Source organism: Chenopodium quinoa, unplaced genomic scaffold (genome assembly GCF_001683475.1).
Source record: "Chenopodium quinoa cultivar QQ74 unplaced genomic scaffold, ASM168347v1, whole genome shotgun sequence".
In the NCBI taxonomy this organism is placed as follows: Eukaryota; Viridiplantae; Streptophyta; class Magnoliopsida; order Caryophyllales; family Amaranthaceae; genus Chenopodium; species Chenopodium quinoa.
The window spans coordinates 1,194,558-1,216,028 of record NW_018744878.1 but is presented as its reverse complement, the minus strand read 5'-3'; the positions used below and the strand labels follow the sequence as shown (position 1 = coordinate 1,216,028).

Genomic DNA, 21,471 nt, shown 5'->3' with positions numbered 1-21,471 from the left:
TACTCAAAATTTGTTGTAAAGCACTCACTCTATTTCAAAGTATGTATAAGTTTGACTGTTAATATAACTAGGGCAGTTAATGCGCGCGATGCGCGCGCAATACCTAGCCATATCCAATATCTCTTTCGATTTTTTTTTTTTAATTTCAATGAAATCTCTTTCTATTCAATTTAACCTTATATCACAAATTTAGTTCTTGATAACTTTTTAATGTGAAAAATATATAAACAAATATATTAAGGGGTATAAATTCCATGCACTATTCTTAATTTTTTTTTTAACAAAAAGTAATCATTATTAATGACAGTGAATAAATGTCTAGATGGTATAATTGTCCAAACACTATTCATTACAAAAACTTATACATATTAATGAGGGTATATATGTAAATACATATTTTGAAGAGCATAATTGGCATAACACTATTCATAAGAGTAATCTTGTAGTTTTTATAAGGTAGCGATATAATATATGTAAAACTAATACTCATATTAATTTAACAACATAATTTAAAACATTAATAGTATTAATACAATGGTCAAAGTATATACATAAATAGTGTAAAAGGTCAAATTATGTCAATTATTATACATTCTAAAATCAATAGAGTAACAGAAAATGTCTTGTAAAAAAAAAAAAAAAAAAGGGTAACAGAAAGTGGGGTCAAAGTTAAATGGAATAGGCAATTGGTAAACATGCACGAAATTATGGTAAGATTCATGCATGCTTATCCTATGACATGCAAATAATTCACAACTAACGTTGGCCTCGTGAATTATATCCTATTGGCATCTTTATATTATTACAATCCTCTTTGTAACCTTCAAGTATATACATATAGTGGCCTAATTTAGTACACAGTTGTAAGTAAAATCTATCGTGAAAGAATCACAAAAATGGCTGCTGAAAATGCTATTACAATTGATGCTAGCAACAACAAAGACGACGTCGTTGTGAAGGGTCATCAAGAAGTGGAAAATAGTAGCATTGTCGAGAATGATGGGTGTGAGAATGCACTCGAAAAGATTAATCCTTCGATTCATGGATGGTATGTTAATAAGTGCCACGAATTTCCTGGTGGATATATATAACAATCTCTAATCCTCCTTTATTTTCTTTAATCGAAAATATATTATATGCTTTAATAACAGTTTTTATAAGCATTTGTCCAAAAAAAAAAGGAAAATGTTTAGGCTATGTTCTGTTTTGTTCAGTTCACTAGATCCGATTAACATTTTTCTAATCTGGTTAAAACTTTTCTGGTTTGTTATTTAGTACACGTATGAATTAAATAAAATTTGCTTTGATATGTCTAATCTAATTTTCGTATTTGAGCAAATTTTGACCTTATTTATACATTAATTTATAAGATAAAAAAACTCATCAAATGAAATGTCATTAGACTAGTATAGCTATGAACTTTCGAAATATTATATTTTCAATCTGATACTATAATCTAGTTTAGTCTGGTCTAATTTGATTTGATTATATTTTATTTAGGCAAATATCAACTTTTTTTTTCTGACAAAAAATATAATATCGATTTAAATAAGTTGAATGGAACATATTCCAGCTAAAAGTCACAATATGTATGACATAAAAAAATCGTCACAATCTTATGTGTCTAACAATGTGTTGACTGTTGAGTAAAGAACTAAAGATGATAAATTGGTGGATAAAGGGAAAAAAAAAACCAATTATATATAATAATAATAATAATAATAATAATAATAATAATAATAATAATAATACTCCGTATTATACATTAGGCAATTAGAGTTTCCTCCCACAAATAAAAGATAGTTAAAATATTTATAAAAAAAATTAAAAAAAAGGTAAGAAAATACACAAAATCCTAATTTTTGTAATATTTTTTCAATGGACATCAAGATTTTCTTGTATTTGAGGTATGACAAATTGACATTTTTCACATAGTATCTCCCTCTAGAAAAGAGGGAAAAAAAACCATATGCTTATTATGATGTCATGTCATAATTAATTTGGGTGTTGTCTAGGTTGCTACCGTTAAAGATGTGCAATCAATAAAAAATTTTTAAATACTTTTCAAAACTGCAATTGTTATTGTTAAAAATTGAGTTTTTTTTTTTTTTTTTTTTTTTTTTTTTTTTAAAAGAAATGATCCATTAACGATTGTTTTAGTATCTTTTTTTTTAAAAAAAAAATATTAAACATTGTGGCTTGTGGTTTGCACAATTGCACTTATATATATTTTTTTTTACATGTTAATAAAATAGTTATCTTTTATTTAAGAGGTTGAGGGTTCAAACCTCCCTATCCTTATATTTTTATATGGAGTAATGCTGGTTGCTTGGGTGACGTGGCATTATTTGAGTGATTATGTGGCGTCATGAGAAGATGACGTGGCGCAACAATTGTGTGGCACATCGACGTTCTTAGGATAGATTAGTATAGATTAGTACTCCATATCTCACTTAAAAACAACTCATTATTTTGTTATTAATTTTGATGATGACATGGTACGTGTAATGGTATAGATTAGTATTCCGTAGCTAAGTGGTTAGAGTTTCTCTCTCAGTTTTGATCGATCCTGGGATTGATTCTAACCCCAACCCTTATGGCTCTCTAAACAAACAAAAAAAAACCAAAAAAAATAATAAATAATAATAATAAAAAAAAAAAAAATCTTATTAAGACAAACATTTTCCATACACCATAATCATTTCTACCTTAGCTTATAAAGTATGGAGTAGAATGAAAACAAGTTAACCTTTTGATTTATCCCCTCAAAAAAAAAGTTCACCTTTTGATTTAAATATATATACTCATAGTAATAATCACAAGTATACCAATTAAATTTCAATTTTCATGAAAAATAAGGAAATAGAATAAGGAATTTTGATTTTATTTTGTACATTATTGCTAACTCATAGTGAGAAATATACTTTATTTGTACATTCCTACGAGTATTAATTTGTATTTTGTATTTTATTTAAAAAGAATGCATCATACGAGAAGATTTTGGTTCTAAATAAAGAACTTCAAATAACTGAGAGGGACGAGTGGGCGTACCAAGAAATGTTAACACACCTTCCTCTTTGCTCCATCCCTAACCCTAAGAAGGTATGCCTCGTTCCTTGTCTTTTAATTAAGGAAAAATTAGAAAAAATAATCCTAACTTTCATCAATTTTGGTACAATAATCCCAACTTTGGATTATTCTGAAATAATCCGAATTTTAGGGGATCTTCATTTTCTTCAGTCCCAAACCGGTCAACGAGAGTCAACAACCTTTAATAAGAGGTCACATGACACGTGTCAGCTTGTCATTGGTCCAAAAAAAAATAAAAAAAATTAGAAATAAACCCCCCCCAAACCACCAGTTCCCCCACCTAAACCACCCCCTCAACCAGCCTTCCCCAAGCCCCCACCCCGAAATTACCCCACACCCAGCCGGAAAACTCCCCCACCCCCTGATCACCACTCCCCACCCGCCGAAACACCTCCCCCTCCCTTCCCCCACCCACGAAACCCTCCCCCCTCCTTTCCCCCACCCCCGTAAAACCCTCCCCTCCTTCCCCACCCCGTAAAAACTCCCCCCTCCCTCGAAAACGGCCGGAAACGACAAGGGGGCTTAATTTCGTGGGTGGGGGAAGGGGAGGGGGGAGGGTTTCGTGGGTGGGCCGGGGAAGGGAGAGGGGGTGTTTCGGCGGTGGGGAGTGGTGGTCGGGGGGTAGGGGAAGTTTTTCCGGCAGGGTGGGGGTAATTTCGGGGTGTGAGGGGCTAGTGGGAGGGGGTGGTTTAGGTGGGGGAACTGGTGGTTTGGGGGGGGGGATTTTTTTAATTTTTTTTTTGGACCAATGACAAGCTGACACGTGGCTTTTAAAAAAACTTAAAATAAAAAATTAACCTTCTCAACAGGTAACCGGTCATTAGGACTGAAGAAAATGAAAACCCCCCAAAGTTTGGATTATTCTAGAATAATCCAAAGTTAGGATTATTGTACCAAAATTGATGAAAGTTGGGATTATTTTTTCTAATTTTTCCTTTAATTAATTATTACATACATATTCGAGAAATTAAATATTATTCCTTTTGACCCATGGAAGGAGTAATATTTACTACCTCAGTTAATTGTTATATGCAACTTTGGGATATTATTTGTGAAATATAAAATATTTCAAAGTTGCACAAACACTTAACGGAGGTAGTATTAAACATTTAATTGATATAATCTTGTTTAAATTAAATTTCTTAATTCTAGTTATTGGTGATTGGAGGAGGAGATGGTGGAATTTTACGTGAAGCATCTCGGCATCCTTCCTTGGAGCAAATTGACATATGCGAGCTTGACCAGATGACAGTAGATGTGAGTTGTTTTCTAATTTCTATATGTTTAATTAAAGCTAAATACTTCATACTAGATAAAGATGAAGTCCTTGAAGATGATAATTGGCGTATAATAAATTATTAAGTGATTATTTACGCAGGGAATGTCGTTTGTAATTCATGTCTAAGAAAATTGAAAGCTCGCTCCATCTTCAAATTAATTGTGTTTTTGATTCTTTCATGAGATTTCATCTACCCAACACTCCCAAAAAAAAAAAAAAAATTCGCATCTAGATAAATTGTAATTGATGCGGACATAACCTTATAAACAAGCACGATTCTACAAATTCATTACATTACCACCATTTTCACTCCCTACTAAATAGACCATTAGGTTTGGAACATTAGGGAGCGAGAGTGCATGCAATAGGATTTAATTATATACTTTCTCTAGCTCTATTGTGAAGAGAACGTGGCCTTAGACTTCATAAGTGAGCGTGCATGTGTCATAATAATATACTCGTATTTTGCTTGAACATAAAACACTAATCTGAAATTTATTTTGTTTTAGTTATTTTAGTTTTTTTGGTTGAATTAAGATTGACAATATAAACTATAACAAGTTGAAACTAAGAGACTCTAAACTCTAAACCAAAGTTTTTATTGACACATATTCCAGGTTTATGCAACTTATTTCCCAGACATAGCAATTGGCTACAAGGATCCCCAAGTGAAGTTACATGTGGGAGATGGTAAGACCAACAAAAAAAGTTGCTCTATAATTGATTAATTAAAAATATTAATCATCATCTTAATTTACTTAATTATAACCTTAATTTATTTACTAATTATTCCAAAGTTCCTAACCAAGTGGTCTCCTTATTATAGGAGTGGCCTTTCTAAAGTCTGTTCCTCAAGGAAGTTATGATGTTGTGATATTGGATGCATTTCATGTCATAGGTTCCTTGGGTAAGTCAATTGCACCCCCTCACTCTCCCTTTCTTCTTCGCGTCGTACGTGTAATAATATGTTTACTAGGTTTTTCACTTGCCCATATTAGTTATTACATATATTGTTTTATCCTCTGATTGCATGCGTGCTAAATAAACTAAAATGTACCCCTTCTGATGTGTTAAAAAATTAAAATTTAAAATAATAAAGGAAAGCGTAGGTTTTGAAAATTGAAGGTTTGAAAGGTTGTGTGGATAATTGATGAAAAAGTAAGAAAAATCATTTCAAAATAAATAGTAATAAGAAAAATGATTGATCCAAAATTATTAAATAATATAGTTAGGTTAACATAAATGTATTGTAATAAGTTGCATTAGTTTTACGGCTATTTCACCAAATGTCACTGAATACTTAAAAATTCACCAAATGCCATTAAAGTTTTCAAAATTCACCAAATGCCACTGACAAACAATACAATGACACATCGTGCCACTATTAGCATTTGGACGTTAGTTTTCTGTTGATGCAATTCTTATTTCACCAAATGCCATTACTTTGGAAAATTATTTCACCAAATGCCATTACTTTTTAAAATTAATACACAATAATTATTTATTTTAATGAATAAAAATAATACTTTTTTTTCGATTTTAGTGACGAATATTGTTCGGGGTAAGGTTTTGGGGGGTCATTTTAACCCTTTATGGGTACAAATTTAACTAGAAATTGACAAAAAAAAAAAAACCGTAAATACCCCGTTTCACATTTTTTTTTCGAAAAAAAAATTACGATATTGACGTACAAAATAGGACATATATGTTATTTTTTAGTCAATTTCGAGCTTAATTTGTTTCTATAAAGAATCAAAATGACCCCCAAAACCTTACCCGATTTTGACGCTTAAAAATAACGACACGCTAATCGAAGTATTTTTCAACACACAAAACGGAGCATTTATGTTATTTTTTTTGTCAATTCTGAGCTTAATTTGTACCCATATAAGGTCAAAATGACCCCTTAAACCTAACCCGATCAATTTTGATAGTTAAAAAATAACGACACGATAATCGAAATATTTTTCAACACACAAAACGGAGCATTTACGTTATTTTTTTGTCAATTCCGAGCTTGATTTGTGTCCATAAAGACACAAAATGACCCCCAAAACTATAGTCGAGCAATTTTTGCCACGAAAATGAAGAAAAAAAATATTATTTTTATTAATTAAAATGAATCAATCATATAATGACACGTGTCAAGATTTAATCTTAATGACTAACGGAGTTAACGGCCGTTAGTCATTAATGGCATTTGGTGAATATTTTAAAAGCTCGATAGCATTTGGTGAATTTTGAAAAACTTGATGACATTTGATGAATTTTTTAAGTACTCAGTGGCATTTGGTGAAATAGTCATTAGTTTTATCATCAATATAATGTCACATTACATGATTTAGGTTATTAGGTGTAAGGGTATGTAGTATGTACATAAACACATCTAAGTTGGCTTCGATCTATCTAAGGATGAAGTGATAAACTAACTCTATTTGTTCATTTAAGTTTTTGGTCATGTTATTGTGTACTTTCATGGACCTATTAAGTAACACGCCGCATGTAACACGTGATGTAGGGTATGATGCCAATGAGCTAGTGGAGGAAGGGCTCTTAGAAACAGTGGCGAAGGCGCTACGCCCAGGAGGTGTGCTATGTGCTGGTGCAGAAAGCTTCTGGAACCAAGAATTTGACCTTGAAAGCAACATCTCTATGTGCCGCAAAATTCTCAAAGGATCTGTTAACTATGCTTGGAGTAGTGTACCTTTCTACCAAAGGTACGTACTCCCTTTGCTTTCAAACGAAAGTTCCTTATTAATGTTCTGAATTGAAAGAAGTAATATTTTAATAGAAGTCATAAATATAGGAGGGTCGTTGATCTTGTTGTAATTTTGTGACTAGTAACGTACATTTTTTTCATGTATATCAAAATGAGCCGATAATAATTGTCTGTTAAGAATACTCAATAATGGATTGAAATTGGATGATACTTGCATAACTAGCTCACTTATGGTTGTATACTAAGATAAAGAAAATCAATAGGAAAATAGCACTATTAGCCTTAAAATTTTACTATCCTTAAGTTTTCCCATTTTAAATTTCTTAATTTCAGTGGCGTCATAGGATACATGCTTTGCTCCACTGAAGGGCCACCTGTTGACTTTTTGCACCCGGTCAACCCGTTAGACGAAAAGGAAAACTCTGGGATATCAAACCAGCCGTTGAAATTTTATAACTCAGAGGTAATAGGTTCAAAATCGCTTATTATTACTACCTCCGTTAACTATTATTTGTAACAAAGGAATATTTTATATCTTAAAAATAATATCCCTTTGTTGTAAATAATGGTTAACAGAGGTAAGTATTAATATTATTGTTGTTGTTGTTTACAAATTAAAGTAATTTTTTTTTGACATCACAAAGTGTCATTCAACTAGTGTATTGAAAAAAAAAATGATTTAGGGCTGTTTGGTTCACCTTATTCTTGTTTATCTGAATTTATCTAATCTGATCTGATCTGATCTTATGTGGTCTGGTATGATCTAATCTGATCTGATCTGATCTAATCTAATCTGTTCTGGTTTGGTCTGGTCTAATCCGAATGTCAAATTTAACCAAATTTTGACCTTTTAAATATGCGATAATCTACACGGAAAAAATTTATCAAGTCGGGTCTTGTTAGATTCATAATAATGTGTATCTTATTAATATGTGATTTTCATAATTTTTTTATTACAAAATTAAAGATATTTAGCGATAAAAAACTGCACATGAAACGATAATCTGATCTGAACTGAACTTATTTTTTGTGATTTAATATGATATGAACTTATTTTTTGTGATTTAATATGATATGAACATATTTTTTTCAAATTTGATCTGATCTAGACTTGTTTTTTCTGAAATAAGTAAAATAAGGTGAACTACACAAGACCTTACTCAGTCAATATATTTATATAGTATGAATGTTTTTAAATATTTACAATTTCCACATTGGTGTATTGAAATGATTCAGTCACTCATTCACTCAATATATTAATTTAATATTTTCATATACATCCTATTATGAAGACACGTACAGTTTTGCTATATTCTTTGCTTACAAGAAAAAGCTCTCACGGCACATATATATGCCTAATGACAACTTTTTCAAAAATCTATATTAACCAACAGGCGGCTAAATATATGATCGAAGCTCAATCAACTATTACAAATAAGTTTAGTTTATTTTAGATTTTGAATTATCTGAAACATACTTAATTTAGGGTCTGTTCATATTTACTAAACTGAGCTAAACTGAACTGAGCTGAACTGAACTGAACTGAACTGAAATTAAGTAAATATGAACAGACCCTTAGTTTATTTTATCTGTAAATTATAAATAAGTTTCCCTAATAAGAAATTATTTAAAATTATTTATTATAGTATTAAACTTATTATATACTTGTAAGAAATTAATAACTCTTTTTTTAGCGCAATATATCTTGTATTCTTGTAATAAATGGAAATAAGGTTAAAGCTTGGTTCGTGAAGGCGGATGCACGATCCTCATGGTGCATCCGCTCCAAAGTACAAAAATGCGGAATGAACATGCAGGTATATACTAATGTACATGAGCATATAAAAGAACATAGTGTTCATTTATAATGTATATGGGCATATACATAAAAGAACATAGTGTTCATTTATAATGTACATCAGATTTTTGTGCAACAATTTTGTATATTATTTTTGTATAATAATATAATTATTATTTTTGTATAATGAAATAGATAAATAGTACTATAATTATTTTTTACCATACATTAATTACAATCATTTCAATTTATTTTTTTTTTACCAAAAGTTTACTTTCTCTTTCCAAACAAAACTTCAAACCCATTTAAATTCCTCAAACCTCAAGTAAAATTTCAAGAAATTCGAAATTTTGAGTCCAAAATTGTTCAAGATGACAAATAAAAACGAAAGGTAAGACCAAATTCGACATTCATACTTGTTTATTTTGAGTTTTGAGTGTTTGTTTTTTATAAATTTGATTGAAAATTGTAATATTTGATTTTTTTGGGAAATTGCGATTTTGATGTTATTTTGTTGTTGCAATGAGAAATAAAATGAAGTTCTTGAAGAAGATCGTACGATTAATCCATTTTTGAAGAAGAAAGCAAGCAAATAGACAATTTTAGAAAAAAGTTGTAAATTCAAATAATACAATGTACATTAAAATACAGTAAAATGTTCTTTTTTCATATACTTACATGATGCAAATAATACAATGTACATTAAACATGTAACCAACATTATAACATATATGTTCATTAGAATATAATACAATGTACATTATAATACAATAAAATGTACTTTTTTTTTTTGAAACCACAATAAAATGTACTTTTTTATATGCATACATGGTCATTTATACCAAATGTACATTTACTATATGAATAATGTTCTTTAATATTATTATGTTCTTTACTAATATTACAAATGTTCTTTAGATTTACAAAAAAAAACATATAAAACTAGATGTTCTTTATAAAATAACTATATGTTCTTTATAAAACAACTATATGTTCTTTACTGAACAACTAAATGTTCATTCCGCTTTTTTTTTAAAGAACACCGGATGCACCAAGCATGGTTCATCCGCCTCCACAGAAAAAATTCAAATTTATTATTTATATTATTATATTATTTCTAATCTCAGTTCCAATTGTTTTCCAGATGCATGCTGCAGCATTTCGCTTGCCTACATTCGTGAAGAAAACTTCAACCAATTTCAAGAAAAAATGTTTTTATTAGTTTGTGTTTTGTGATTTTGTCCCATTAGAACTTTTCAGTCGAGTTTGATTAAATCGTATGTGTTGTAGACACCTTTATCCTTCATCAAAGAAGGAGGATTTTTTCAATTCTAAATGGTGCCTTAAGAATTGAAAACTTGATCAACAAGATTCTTACTCTCCTTCATTTTTAAGATCATCACATTGGCTTTTGCATAAAGTTTTATGTGATTATTGTTGTCTAGTTGGTGATTAATCTATTACTACCTTCGTTACTTATTATTTGCAACAATTAAACATTTTCTCTTTTTACTTTACGTCAAATTGTTGTAAATAATATATAACGGAGGTAGTACTTATTCTTTATAATTTAAATTATGTTTGGAACTTATACGTAGTATTTTTTTTACTTGATCTTATCTAAACTTAATTATTTTTTTTCTGATTTGATCTAAAATTAGTATGCAGGGTCTATTCACTTCAGCTTAATTTCAATTCAGTCCAGCTCCAATCAGTTCAGTTCAGTTCAACTCCTAATTTCCTTCTCTCATAAAATATTCATTTCAGCTTCAATCAGTTCAATTCAGTCAAGCTCCAATCAGTTCAGCGCAGTTCAATAAATGTGAATAACCCACATAATAAGGTTTCAAAATAAGGTGAATCTAAGGGTATGTTCTCATATGTTTATTTTCAGTTTAGTTCAGTACATTTCAGTTTAATTCAGTTCGGCTCCTAATTTCCTTCTCTTATAAAATATTCAGTTCAATTGAGTTCAGTCTATAAGAACAAGCCCTAGTCAATTAGTCATACGACGAATATTTCCATCCCTAATTAGAAACCAAATCAATTTACTCATGGAAACAAGAAGACGAAATTGAAAAATTATAAGAAGTGATTTAGGAATTTGGATAAAATCATTATTGCCACGTGTGATAGAAGAGATTGACCCCAAAGAAAAGGAAAGAATTTTTGGTGCTGCAAATAAAAATTGTTCCTATCCTTGTTCTTTGTTTGTAGTCGAATTCTATCATTCACAAAACCCCTTTTAATACAAACCCCAAAAAAAACTCATTTTCATATTCATACAAAATCATAGACTCTTCCCACAAAAATCCCAACTAAAACATTCAAAGAATCCCTCAATTCGATCAACTCAAAACCAGAAAAATTCAAACAAGAATTCTTCATTTCACCCCAAATTACAGCATTTAAATCAGTAAGGCAATGAACCCTTTTAACAATCACAATCACCCATTGAAAGAAAACCCATCAAATTTCAGCAAGAATTAGTAGAGAGAGAAAATCAACTTGTAATGATGGTAGAAGAAGAAGGAGAAGAAACCCCATCAAAGTCAAAACCATCAACTGGGTCTTCGTCTTACAAATCTTGGAAGTATGCGACGAGCTTTCAGAGAGATTTAATGGCGGGGGCAGTTATGGGGGGTGTAGTTCACACCATTGTTGCACCCATTGAACGAGCTAAGCTTTTGCTGCAAACACAAGAGAGTAACATTGCAATTGGGGTTGGAAAACACAGGAAATTTAAGGGTATGTTTGATTGCATTGTTAGTATGGTCAAGGAAGAAGGTTTTGTCTCTCTTTGGAGGGGTAATGGTAGCAGTGTTCTTCGATATTACCCTTCTGTTGCTCTCAATTTCTCTCTTAAGGTATATCAAATTTTCTTTTTTTTTTTTTTAACTTTTGATTTTAAGTTTAGTTTATGTCATTTAATGTAGTAGTTGTATACTTGTATTGCCTTGGTTTTGAATTATATGATAGTTGTGTTGATAGTGTAATTTGAACTAGTAACATGAGGTTCTTGTTGATTCTTGTGGAAGAGGGGGTGGTGGGGAGGGGATTGTGTTATTTGGATTGTGGTTCTTTGGTGATTTTTGTGCAAGAAATAGAGATTGATGAATGATGAGGGTTTACTGAATGTTGGTTCCAAATTGAAGAATGGGTTTGATTTCAATTCATTAGAAGTGTATATATCGATGAGGAACATTATGTTTGAGGTTTAGGCTTTGGAAGTATGTTTGGTTTTAGAGTTTTGGTGATTTTTGTGAATGTGGTAAAGATTGATGGATGATGAGGGTTTACTAATTTTGGTTCCAAATTGAATAATGGGTTTGATAGGGATTCATTTACATTGCATATTTTGGTGAGAAACATTGTTTTTGAGGTTTCACCTTCCCAAATGAGCATAAATTAGCCTTGGGTGAATGGATGTACACCCGGGTGTATAATGGACACTCTTGGGATGTGTAGGTACTAGGTAGACGATACTGAATTGTTGTTATTTCTGAAGTCTGAAATTTAGCTTCTTGTTTAATGATGGACATGATTTATATTGGTTTATCACCAGATTTTGTCAAGATTTTGTTTGACCTCTGTTGACCTGCGTGCAAGAGATATTGAACACTTGATTTTGGCTTGATTAAGCTTGAGATTGGTCGGCTAATCATAGATATGTACTTTCTTTGAGAGTTTATAATGTTGGTGTATTGAATGATATGGACATATAGTTGCTGTTTTGCTGATTGAAATGTCTTAACTTTTCTGGAATTTAGTAAAGGGTGGCTTAAGCTACATAGTTATGGACTGTGTTATTGTTTATTGCTTACAAGGTTCATTAAACACAAGAGATGCTCTGTTTTAGAAATTTTCCTCAATTATTTCCATTGTTTAATTGACTAAATCTCTCTGGAAGCATCTATTTCATTGTTAAGATGCCATTTTTACCCCTGTGAAGAATCGAAGTATGTTTTAGCTTTCTCTCGGTGCTTAGGTGTACGGGTTTTCCTTGGATATGTTGCAACTAGCATAATGATGAAAATTTTGACATAAGAGATTGAACAGCTTGGTCATAGCCATGTTTACGCCATGCCTTCTTTTAATTGAATATCGTTTGACAAAGAAAGTTGTTATTGTTGGACAAAGTATAGGAGTTAGTGGGACTCACATCAGTTATCTGAAGATGTGAGAGTATATTGCTAGAACCAGCTAACTGGACTATGTAGTTAAAAATAGTGATATGTCATGAAATGCTGTTTGTATCCAGTTTACTTGTCTGGGAAGTTTCTACTATTTTGAAGGAAATATAGTGTTTTAGTCTAATTTATGACAAATTGAGAAAGAAAATTGAATGATATCTGTTCAGACGTTTCAGAAGAAAATATGATTATAAGATTCTGAAAGTTAGCTTTTGTGAGTCTTGTGATAGATTTGCAACAATTGCAAGTTCAAAGACTACATTGATTTAACAGTCCAATGGTTTGAGCACCAATGGTGCCTTTTCCTGTATGTAACTATTTTAACCAACACTTGGATAAAGACAACCATTCTCTCTTTCGAATTAGTTAGCAGAGATTCTGAAAAGGATGAAGGCCATATCTGGGGAAGAAACTTTCAATACAAATAACAACCACAGATTAGTGCTGTCTTTTGTGATTGAGAGAGATTGGATGTGCTGAGACTCTGAGAGTTTGCTGAATTGTCGTGGCTTATACTTAAGAGGGTTGTGGGTGTAGTCCAGGTTTTCACTAGGATTTTTAGGTTGTATGAGATATAATGATCAGATTATAATTATTGCACTTCATGTGTTAGATTAAATGCTGTTTCTAGGAGTTATCTCATTGACTGTCTTGTGCGATGGATTTGTTGTTATCTTTGCATCATTTTTGTTCTTATGCCTTGAGAGCCTTTGATTGATTATATTTATATTTCATCTCCTGTTAGTTAGAGAACTCCTTGTCATCTTTTGATGTAATGTCTCTTCCATCCTTCCTTGTGTAAGAATTCTTATCTAGTACGTGAATCAGCATTGGTTTGCTTTGTTAATTTTTTTTTTCTGGAGAAGAATTTTCCACCAACCCCCCCCCCCCCTTCTAAATTAGTTTGCTTATAATTTCCCTCCTGTAGTCCTGTGCTGTCATGAGAAGGAACACAAAACTTAGGCATAGACTTGTTATTTCCCTAGAATACTGATTCATCCATTACAAATTAAGCTTTATGGCTGTTATTGATTGGTTTTTAAGAATAGTATTGGACAATGAAGATGATATAGTAGGAAGTCAATGGAGAGATGAAAAGGGTATAGGAAAGCTATTATAGTAGAGATAAAACTAGGGGTGATGTTATAGAGAGCGAGATAGGAATATAGTTTTCAAAACCATTGACTTTTACTTCAAAGGAAAACAATAAGATTTTGGCAGAGACGTTTGATTTTAGTAATAAAAAAGGTTTGTCGTATGGACAGAGTATTAAGTTTGTACCTAAGTGCTTTGGGTTTGACACTTTGGCTTGCTGATGGAGCATCAGAAATAGCAGTCTTGAGTGTATTTGAGTGAATTATCTAACCATTAGAGAAAAATCAATTCATATTGAATTCTCTATCAACATTTGACTAAGAAGTGAACTTTCCTAGCCTTGTCCACTCTTAAAAGGGAGATTGATGAATAGAATGAGCAAGTTTTACATACTTTGACTCTGTGTGCTTTAAATTAGTCCTACTCCCTAGCTTTAAAAAAAGTGACGAGCTTGCTTCTAGGTTTTTTTTTTTAAAAAATAAAAAATTAATCGTGTATAGTAAGGCAACAAGTGACTCTAAATGTATTATGATGTGATTACTTTTCTATCAAAATTGTGTCATTTGGCCATTACAATCTGTAATTATCAACATGTAAAAATTATTTAGAGTTGGTATTAATATTATTTACATTGAGGCGATTCAAATAAGATCTCACATGACTATGTTTTATCATTGCTAAAAATCTTAAAAGCTAGTCAAAGTGCAGTTTGTGAATAGTGTTAAAAGTCAAAACATGTCTACTAAAATAAACGGACGAAGTATTTACGCACTGAAAATGCCTTGGGATTGGCATTTGGCAGTAGTTGACTAATGAAATTGGGTTTACCGATGATTTGAGAAATGGAGATTAATTGGTGTTGTATTTTGACTGAAGTACCTGCTTCCTGGCTGATCATACCTGTCCCTGAAAAGAAGGGGAAGGTACCAAAGTACAAAATGGATGTCTATGCTTCTTTGTTCCATATGGTTTCAGTTTTATACCTTCTCAGTTCCCTGACTTCGTTTCATTGAACCACACAACAATGCTTGAGTGTAATGTTGTGTTATGATATTTGCAAACCCTATGGCCTATGACTTACTGGGGCGTTATCTTCCAGATATGGCTGTCACGGGTTTTTAGCTTTTTATTAGCCAAGGCTTGAAGCTCTATAATCTAAGTGTTTCTATGTGGTTATGTGGGTGAACAAGAGATAAGGTACAAAGAAATGTCTTGTAAATTAAACAGGTTTCAAAAGCCTCTGCATCTGATTAAATTATCATGATATACTCCCCATCCTGTAGTGGATTTTAGTAAAGCAATACTATTTTATTGTTTTTTTGATTTTGTCTTTTCTTCACAAGAGCCACTTTTTTCGAGTAGTTCTAGTTGGACAGGCAATTGACTTGATTTGAAATGGACCCAAAAACAATAAGAAACAGACAAATGGTTTTTTTTTTTTTTTTTGAAGAAACAGACAAATGGTTTTTGAATATATTTGTCCAACAAAAAAGCAAACTAATCTGAACCTGAATGAGTTGCAAATTTCTGGGTCAGTTAGGGTGAGATTACGAGTTGATTAATTGGATTGAAGATAATTGAGTTGGAGGTATATGATGTTATAACTTATAATACTATACCAATTTAGCAAGCACTGGTATGGTTTAACATTTTAAGACTTTATGTGGAGTACTGGTGTCTATGCTAAAAGTTGCAGTAAGTATATGCAATCTTCACAATTCCCTTGGCTGGTTCTCATTACACTAGTTGGAGATCATTTGATTGAACCACACTTAAAAATAGAATGTTACCACTAGTCTAATGGAGTTTGAATTTGATTAGTAGGATCTGACTTTATGTGCTGTTTTTTTTTTTTTTTTTTTTTTTTTTTTTTTTTTTTTTTATATATATATATATTTTTTTATATATCTATTACATCCTCTCACCTTTTATTCCATGCCATCAAAGTCAACAAAATCCCCTAGCTGTCTACCTCCAATCCTGCTCACCATCCTCATTCATAAATGTCCATCTCACCTTTTTTTTTTTTTTTTTTTTTTTTGGCACCTGATCTATGTAAAGAGGCTACACAACGTTAGAACTCTGGTTCTTTTTTTTTTTCTCCCCCCAAAAAAACTTAAACTGTTCTTCTGTTGTTTTGGACTCTTATGTACCCATAAACAAATAATTTCATCAATAACAAGGGTGTGACATATAGTTTCACTGTTAGAGCCAGCTCCTCAATTTTGTCTGTGAAAGTCTATGCTCTCCTTATTGACACTAGCTTTCCCCACACATGCTCAGTAGCCTAGTCTATGCTCTCCTTATTGGCACTAGCTCTCCCCACGCATGCTTAGTTGCCTAGGCTACCTGTTTGTCAAGAGAATGATGCTGCTAGGATGAGCTTGAGTCTGATGGCTAATGAGATAGTTAAAAGGAGCATTAGTTAAAAGAAATTGACATTATCATCTGAGTAGCAGACTGGCCCCTTTGCAGAGTAATGAATGGAAAAAAAGTGATGTGTTGTATCTGAAGATATATATTATTAGCTCGGAGCTGTAAATTAAACTGTTTTGGCTGACCTTTTTTCCAAAATTCTACCCAAAAGTCCAGATGGGCTTGGATATGTATATCAAAATCTAAACCAAGATTTTTCAATTGAGTAGCTTAAACTTATTTAGCCTAAATTATGTTGCTCAAAGGTGAACAGCTTTATAGCCTGTTTAAGCCTTATTGATAGTCTTTCCATTATCCTATGAATCTTGGTTTGCTACTTTATTATCTTTGTATAAATCAAACTTTGGTCATAATTTTTATGTATTTGACCCCTACAAAGTCCACTTAATTTATCACCTTGAGATAAAAAGTGCATATGTGATTAGGACTGTCCAAACTAATTTTAACAAATGAACATGATGCTCCTTGTAGTCACTGGGTTGTTTAATTTTTATTTATTTTTTAAAAATACATGTATAAGAAATGTAGTCCTGCTGATATTATGGAGGTTAGTTTGGAAATATCATATATATGCACATGTATAGTCTTGAGTAATTACTAGGCTGTGAGACTTCAGACAACAGATGTTGTGCTTCATGTGGTCTGAACTTGAACTATACAGTCTTAATTCAGTTTGGTTTGCTAGGGTTAAGGTTGTTAGGCCTTTATGCTCCCTGATTCCTTCTTTCAGCAGGTTGCTTACTCACTATTCTGGTTAGGAGGGGTTTATATATAAATGAATAATTGATAATGTTGCACTGAAGTGTGCTATTGCTATCTTTGGACAAGCAACATGCCAACATGCACTGTATTATTATTCTCGCATGCCATAGTTAATGCTGGTCAAGTACAAGCAACATGAATGTGGAATGAGTTGCAGTAGGGGAGATGAATAGGAAGAGATTTTTGCTCTTGCTGTTGTGATAGCTTTATCATCAATGAGTTAGAATTCTGGGTGAGATGGATATGAGGTTAAGTGGCTAGGTGGGAAATTTTAGTCCTAGCAAAGTTAAGGCATGGTGAAGATCTGTCATAACTCAATGTCTTCTCGGTTGTATGGATGATTATGCAGCTGTAGGAACTAAGACTCTGTAAGGAGAAGATGTCCAGACCAACAAAAGGAAACTTATTTTTGCCAAATTGGCATCACATCATTTAGTTGTTATTTGCGTAATTGTTATTTTACCCAGATTTTTTTTTTTTTTGGGTTATTGTCCCAAATTTCTAGGCATTGAACAGTGGCGTATTAGTGCAGGAAGGTGCAAGACAGCATATATAGAGGGAGATCACTGTTAATAGTTTTCCTCTGGAGTCTGGACCATATGGTTCAACTTAGACTTCAAATCAATTATTTTTTTAGCGGCTGGTGCTAAATTTGTTGATTGGAGTTACCCTGTGAACTAAACTTGTGAGCTGTGAATTATGCTTCTGAACTACTTCTCTGGCAAATCACAAGTTAATTTGCATTTTGGAATGCACTTGGATAGCAGCCCCTGCCAACTAATTCTCTTAACTTTCTATATGAGAATGTTACAAAATAATTGTTGAAGTAACTTCAGATGGAAATTTTAGGCTAGAACAATCATTGATGTTTAGTAATTGGAGGCTTCCATAAAATATTGGATTCTAGTATGTGCATTGGTTGGAAGATAGTTGTTTAAAAGCTAGAGCTATTTTTGTGAATGTTTGCCCTTACTACTATAGTTTTCGTAGGTGAAAGTGTACTGCTGTACCTTTTGGATTGATATAAGAGAAACTACTGCAGTAGGAACCTCTTGTAAGGAGTGACCAAGTTCTAGAACAAACAGACGATTTATGCATCGTGTATTCTATTAGCTGTCTTGTAAAACCATATCAGTTTGGAATCCCCCTAAAGACTAGAAGAAAACTAGAGAAGCTCTATCATGTAATCTATACAAGAAATTACGTAGATATGTTTCTTATCTGTTTACTTTCGTGCTGCAGGATCTTTATCGAGATGTACTGAAAAATGACAATGATGGCCCACCCATTATGACTGGTCCAGCTGCCAACTTTTTTGCTGGGGCAGCAGCTGGTTGCACCACATTGATGATTGTTTATCCGCTTGATATTGCTCACACACGACTAGCTGCAGACATTGGGAAGGCTGATTCCCGTCAATTTCGGGGCATATACCACTTTCTGAGTACAATTTACAGGCTAGAAGGGATTCGTGGGCTTTACAGGGGACTCCCTGCTTCTTTTCATGGAATGGTTATTCATCGTGGTCTATACTTTGGAGGATTTGATACTGTGAAAGATGTACTTGCTAAGGATGCTGTAGAGCTGGCATTATGGAAACGGTGGTTGGCGGCTCAAGTGGTGACTACTTCTGCTGGATTCATTTCCTATCCTTTTGATACTGTTCGAAGGCGTATGATGATGCAATCTGGCCTCAAGGAACCAATGTACAGAAAAACTTTTGATTGCTGGAAGACAATATATAGGACAGAAGGGCTCTCTTCATTTTATCGAGGTGCTGTTTCAAACATGTTTAGGAGTACTGGTGCTGCTGCCATTCTTGTTTTATACGACGAAGTTAAGAAGTTCATGCACTGGGGTGGGTCTACTTCTAGCAGGAATTGATTTTTTTTCACAGTTTCAGGTATACAACATTCTTACAACTTTAACATTAGTTTCCTGATGACAAATTCTGATGGATACACATCAAAACATAGGTCTGCTGGTATTGTCTCCTTCTTGGCTATGGCAGCCTTACACTGAATTTTTTAGCTGACCAATAAGAACGAGAATTGACTCCGATTTTATTTTTATTTTTATCTACTTTACTATCTTTCTGTATACACACCTGTAACTTGGTTGTTTTGCTACTGATTCTGGAGAGTAAAACCTGTAAACTCCATTATCAGAGGAAACTAATTGATACATATATAGATGGTTTCATTTCATCTTCAATTTTCCAACAGGTTCATCATATTATATGCACCAATTACATGATATAGCTTTTATAGATGTTCTATACAATAATAGCTTTTATTGAGAGGTTCATCAATGTCTAGGTATTTTAATTAGTATGATCGAATAAGGGTTACTTTTATGGGGTCTACTTTATATTACAATATCGATATTTGTAATGGTTAGCTTATTAGGTACACTTAGGTGAGGTGAATCTTATTGGTGATACTTTAACTAGATATTATTAAGACGGATTAGACTTTATTAAGCGTCTTAATTAAGTATGATTAGCCAACTTATTCATCACTAACCTAAAAAAGCCCTAAATCTAATTAGTGCCAGTAAGTAATGATTATGCCAGTATACATGAACTGGCTCCCTCTTGCTTCTCCTAATTATTTAAAATTAGAATGAAGTCAGCAACTTTGTGCCAAGTTGATGGGAAAAGGGAGCAAAAGTGGATTAAAGAATGCTATTAGAGAATGTTAATCTGTATTAAGTACATAGTTTTGTTTTTAATGATTTTTATCAACTTTCCTTAATTTCATTAAACTATGATTATGATTTAAGTGTGATGTCATATGATTCCTTTTACCAGTAAATTACGTTATCATCTACGTACTTAAATTTGTATTGACGACAGTGGTATAATACTAAAATTATTAATACTAAATTAGTTAAAAAAAAAAAAAAAAAAGGGTGCATAACCTTGTATTTTTAAGGCATCAATTTGCTATTTATTTTGTGGCCATTTCAAAGAACTACTCAGGTACATAAAGAGACAGGACATGGAAATTTAAAATTAGACAATACAATTACTTATTAATTCCTTCTTTCGTTCCTTTTTGTTCTAGACATCTGAAATCGTTCATGAAATAAGAAGGTTAAAGTGGAAAGAATTACAGTTTCATAGAAAGTACGGAGTATGTTCTTAATAGAGGAGAATAGTTTGATTGACGGAACACTCTACATTTAAGTGGCTTAATTTGACTTAAAAAACCACGGTAAGTCTCACAAAATGTTCAAGTGATTTATGTAGTCCTCCTTAAACGTAAATGTTTCACTAAATCAAATACTCTTCGCAAAGAGAAGTTAGCATAAACAGAACTTTAAAATTTCTTTTCTTATGTTGAATCAAACGACCACTAATTATTGAATTCGATAATCATGACACGGGTGTGGCAATGAAGTGGCTCCATCATCCTCCAAATAATAAGTAAGCAAATCCGTGCCAAGTTGATGGGAAAAGAGTGGAAAAGTGGACCATATTAGCAAGGGTGTTGGAGATTATATTCTACTATTTGCTTTTATTTCCTGTTTTAATTTAATGGTATTTCTTTTATACTTGAATTATAATTGTACTTTGAGTGGGATGCAGGATTCAATATGATTCCTTTTATTGGCTAATTGCATCATCTTTTGGAGTATATTTAAAATTATTTAGATTAATTTTAAGATAATAAAACAAAAAAATAAATTTAAAAAAGGGCACATGACTATGTTTTCCAAGGCATTAATATGAAAAACCATTGGCAAATGCCCATTGTTAATAAATTTCTATGTTTGGCCGGCAACAAAAAAAATACTCATGTACTAAGGATTGTGATTTGTGAATTGAAGGGACAAGAAAAAGGAACTTAAATAATTTATATTGATGATATCATAATGAGTTTGATAGCAACATTTCTTAAGCCATAAACCTAAAGCTATTGATTAAAAAAAAATTAAAAATGCCACAAGAAGAAAATTTGATTTCATTGTACCATGATTGCGAGGTCTAGGATGGCTCAAATTTGGCTTTTTATTATTAAAACTGGTTGCGCTCTTCAATTCCGACTACTCGTGTCATACGGATTTGTGGAATAATGTTGTTGATCTTTTCAGT

The 21,471-nt window shown here is 32.2% G+C and overlaps 2 protein-coding genes across 3 annotated transcripts; both read left to right on the top strand.

The window, feature by feature from the left end:
* The first annotated feature begins 896 nt into the window (after window positions 1-896).
* LOC110705816 (spermidine synthase 2-like) lies at window positions 897-10,108 on the top strand. Its single transcript, XM_021883749.1, has 9 exons — window positions 897-1,048; window positions 1,874-1,907; window positions 2,980-3,102; window positions 4,243-4,347; window positions 4,987-5,059; window positions 5,196-5,267; window positions 6,888-7,086; window positions 7,422-7,551; window positions 10,031-10,108. The coding sequence occupies exons 1-9, from the start codon at window positions 897-899 to the stop codon at window positions 10,106-10,108; spliced, it is 966 nt and encodes a 321-aa protein (XP_021739441.1).
* Window positions 10,109-11,033: 925 nt separating this feature from the next.
* Window positions 11,034-19,594, top strand: LOC110705427 (probable ADP,ATP carrier protein At5g56450). Of its 2 annotated transcripts, XM_021883294.1 has the most exons (3): window positions 11,034-11,753; window positions 18,615-19,275; window positions 19,349-19,594. In XM_021883294.1, exons 1-2 carry the CDS (start codon window positions 11,400-11,402, stop codon window positions 19,254-19,256), a joined length of 996 nt encoding a protein of 331 aa, XP_021738986.1. In that variant the 5' UTR covers window positions 11,034-11,399; the 3' UTR covers window positions 19,257-19,275; window positions 19,349-19,594. The 2 variants fall into 2 exon arrangements, with proteins under 2 accessions (XP_021738986.1, XP_021738985.1); XM_021883293.1 differs by having other exon boundaries at window positions 11,035-11,753; window positions 18,615-19,594.
* The last annotated feature ends 1,877 nt before the right edge of the window (window positions 19,595-21,471 follow it).

Bases quoted from the DNA above. Each gene is read 5' to 3' on its own strand.
- LOC110705816 (XM_021883749.1), top strand. From the start codon at position 897: ATGGCTGCTGAAAATGCTATTACAATTGATGCTAGCAACAACAAAGAC. The intron at 3,103-4,242 runs GTATGCCTCGTT...TCTTAATTCTAG, and splicing joins CCATCCCTAACCCTAAGAAG to TTATTGGTGATTGGAGGAGG. The intron at 4,348-4,986 runs GTGAGTTGTTTT...CACATATTCCAG, and splicing joins TTGACCAGATGACAGTAGAT to GTTTATGCAACTTATTTCCC.
- LOC110705427 (XM_021883294.1), top strand. From the start codon at position 11,400: ATGATGGTAGAAGAAGAAGGAGAAGAAACCCCATCAAAGTCAAAACCA. The intron at 11,754-18,614 runs GTATATCAAATT...TTCGTGCTGCAG, and splicing joins CTCTCAATTTCTCTCTTAAG to GATCTTTATCGAGATGTACT.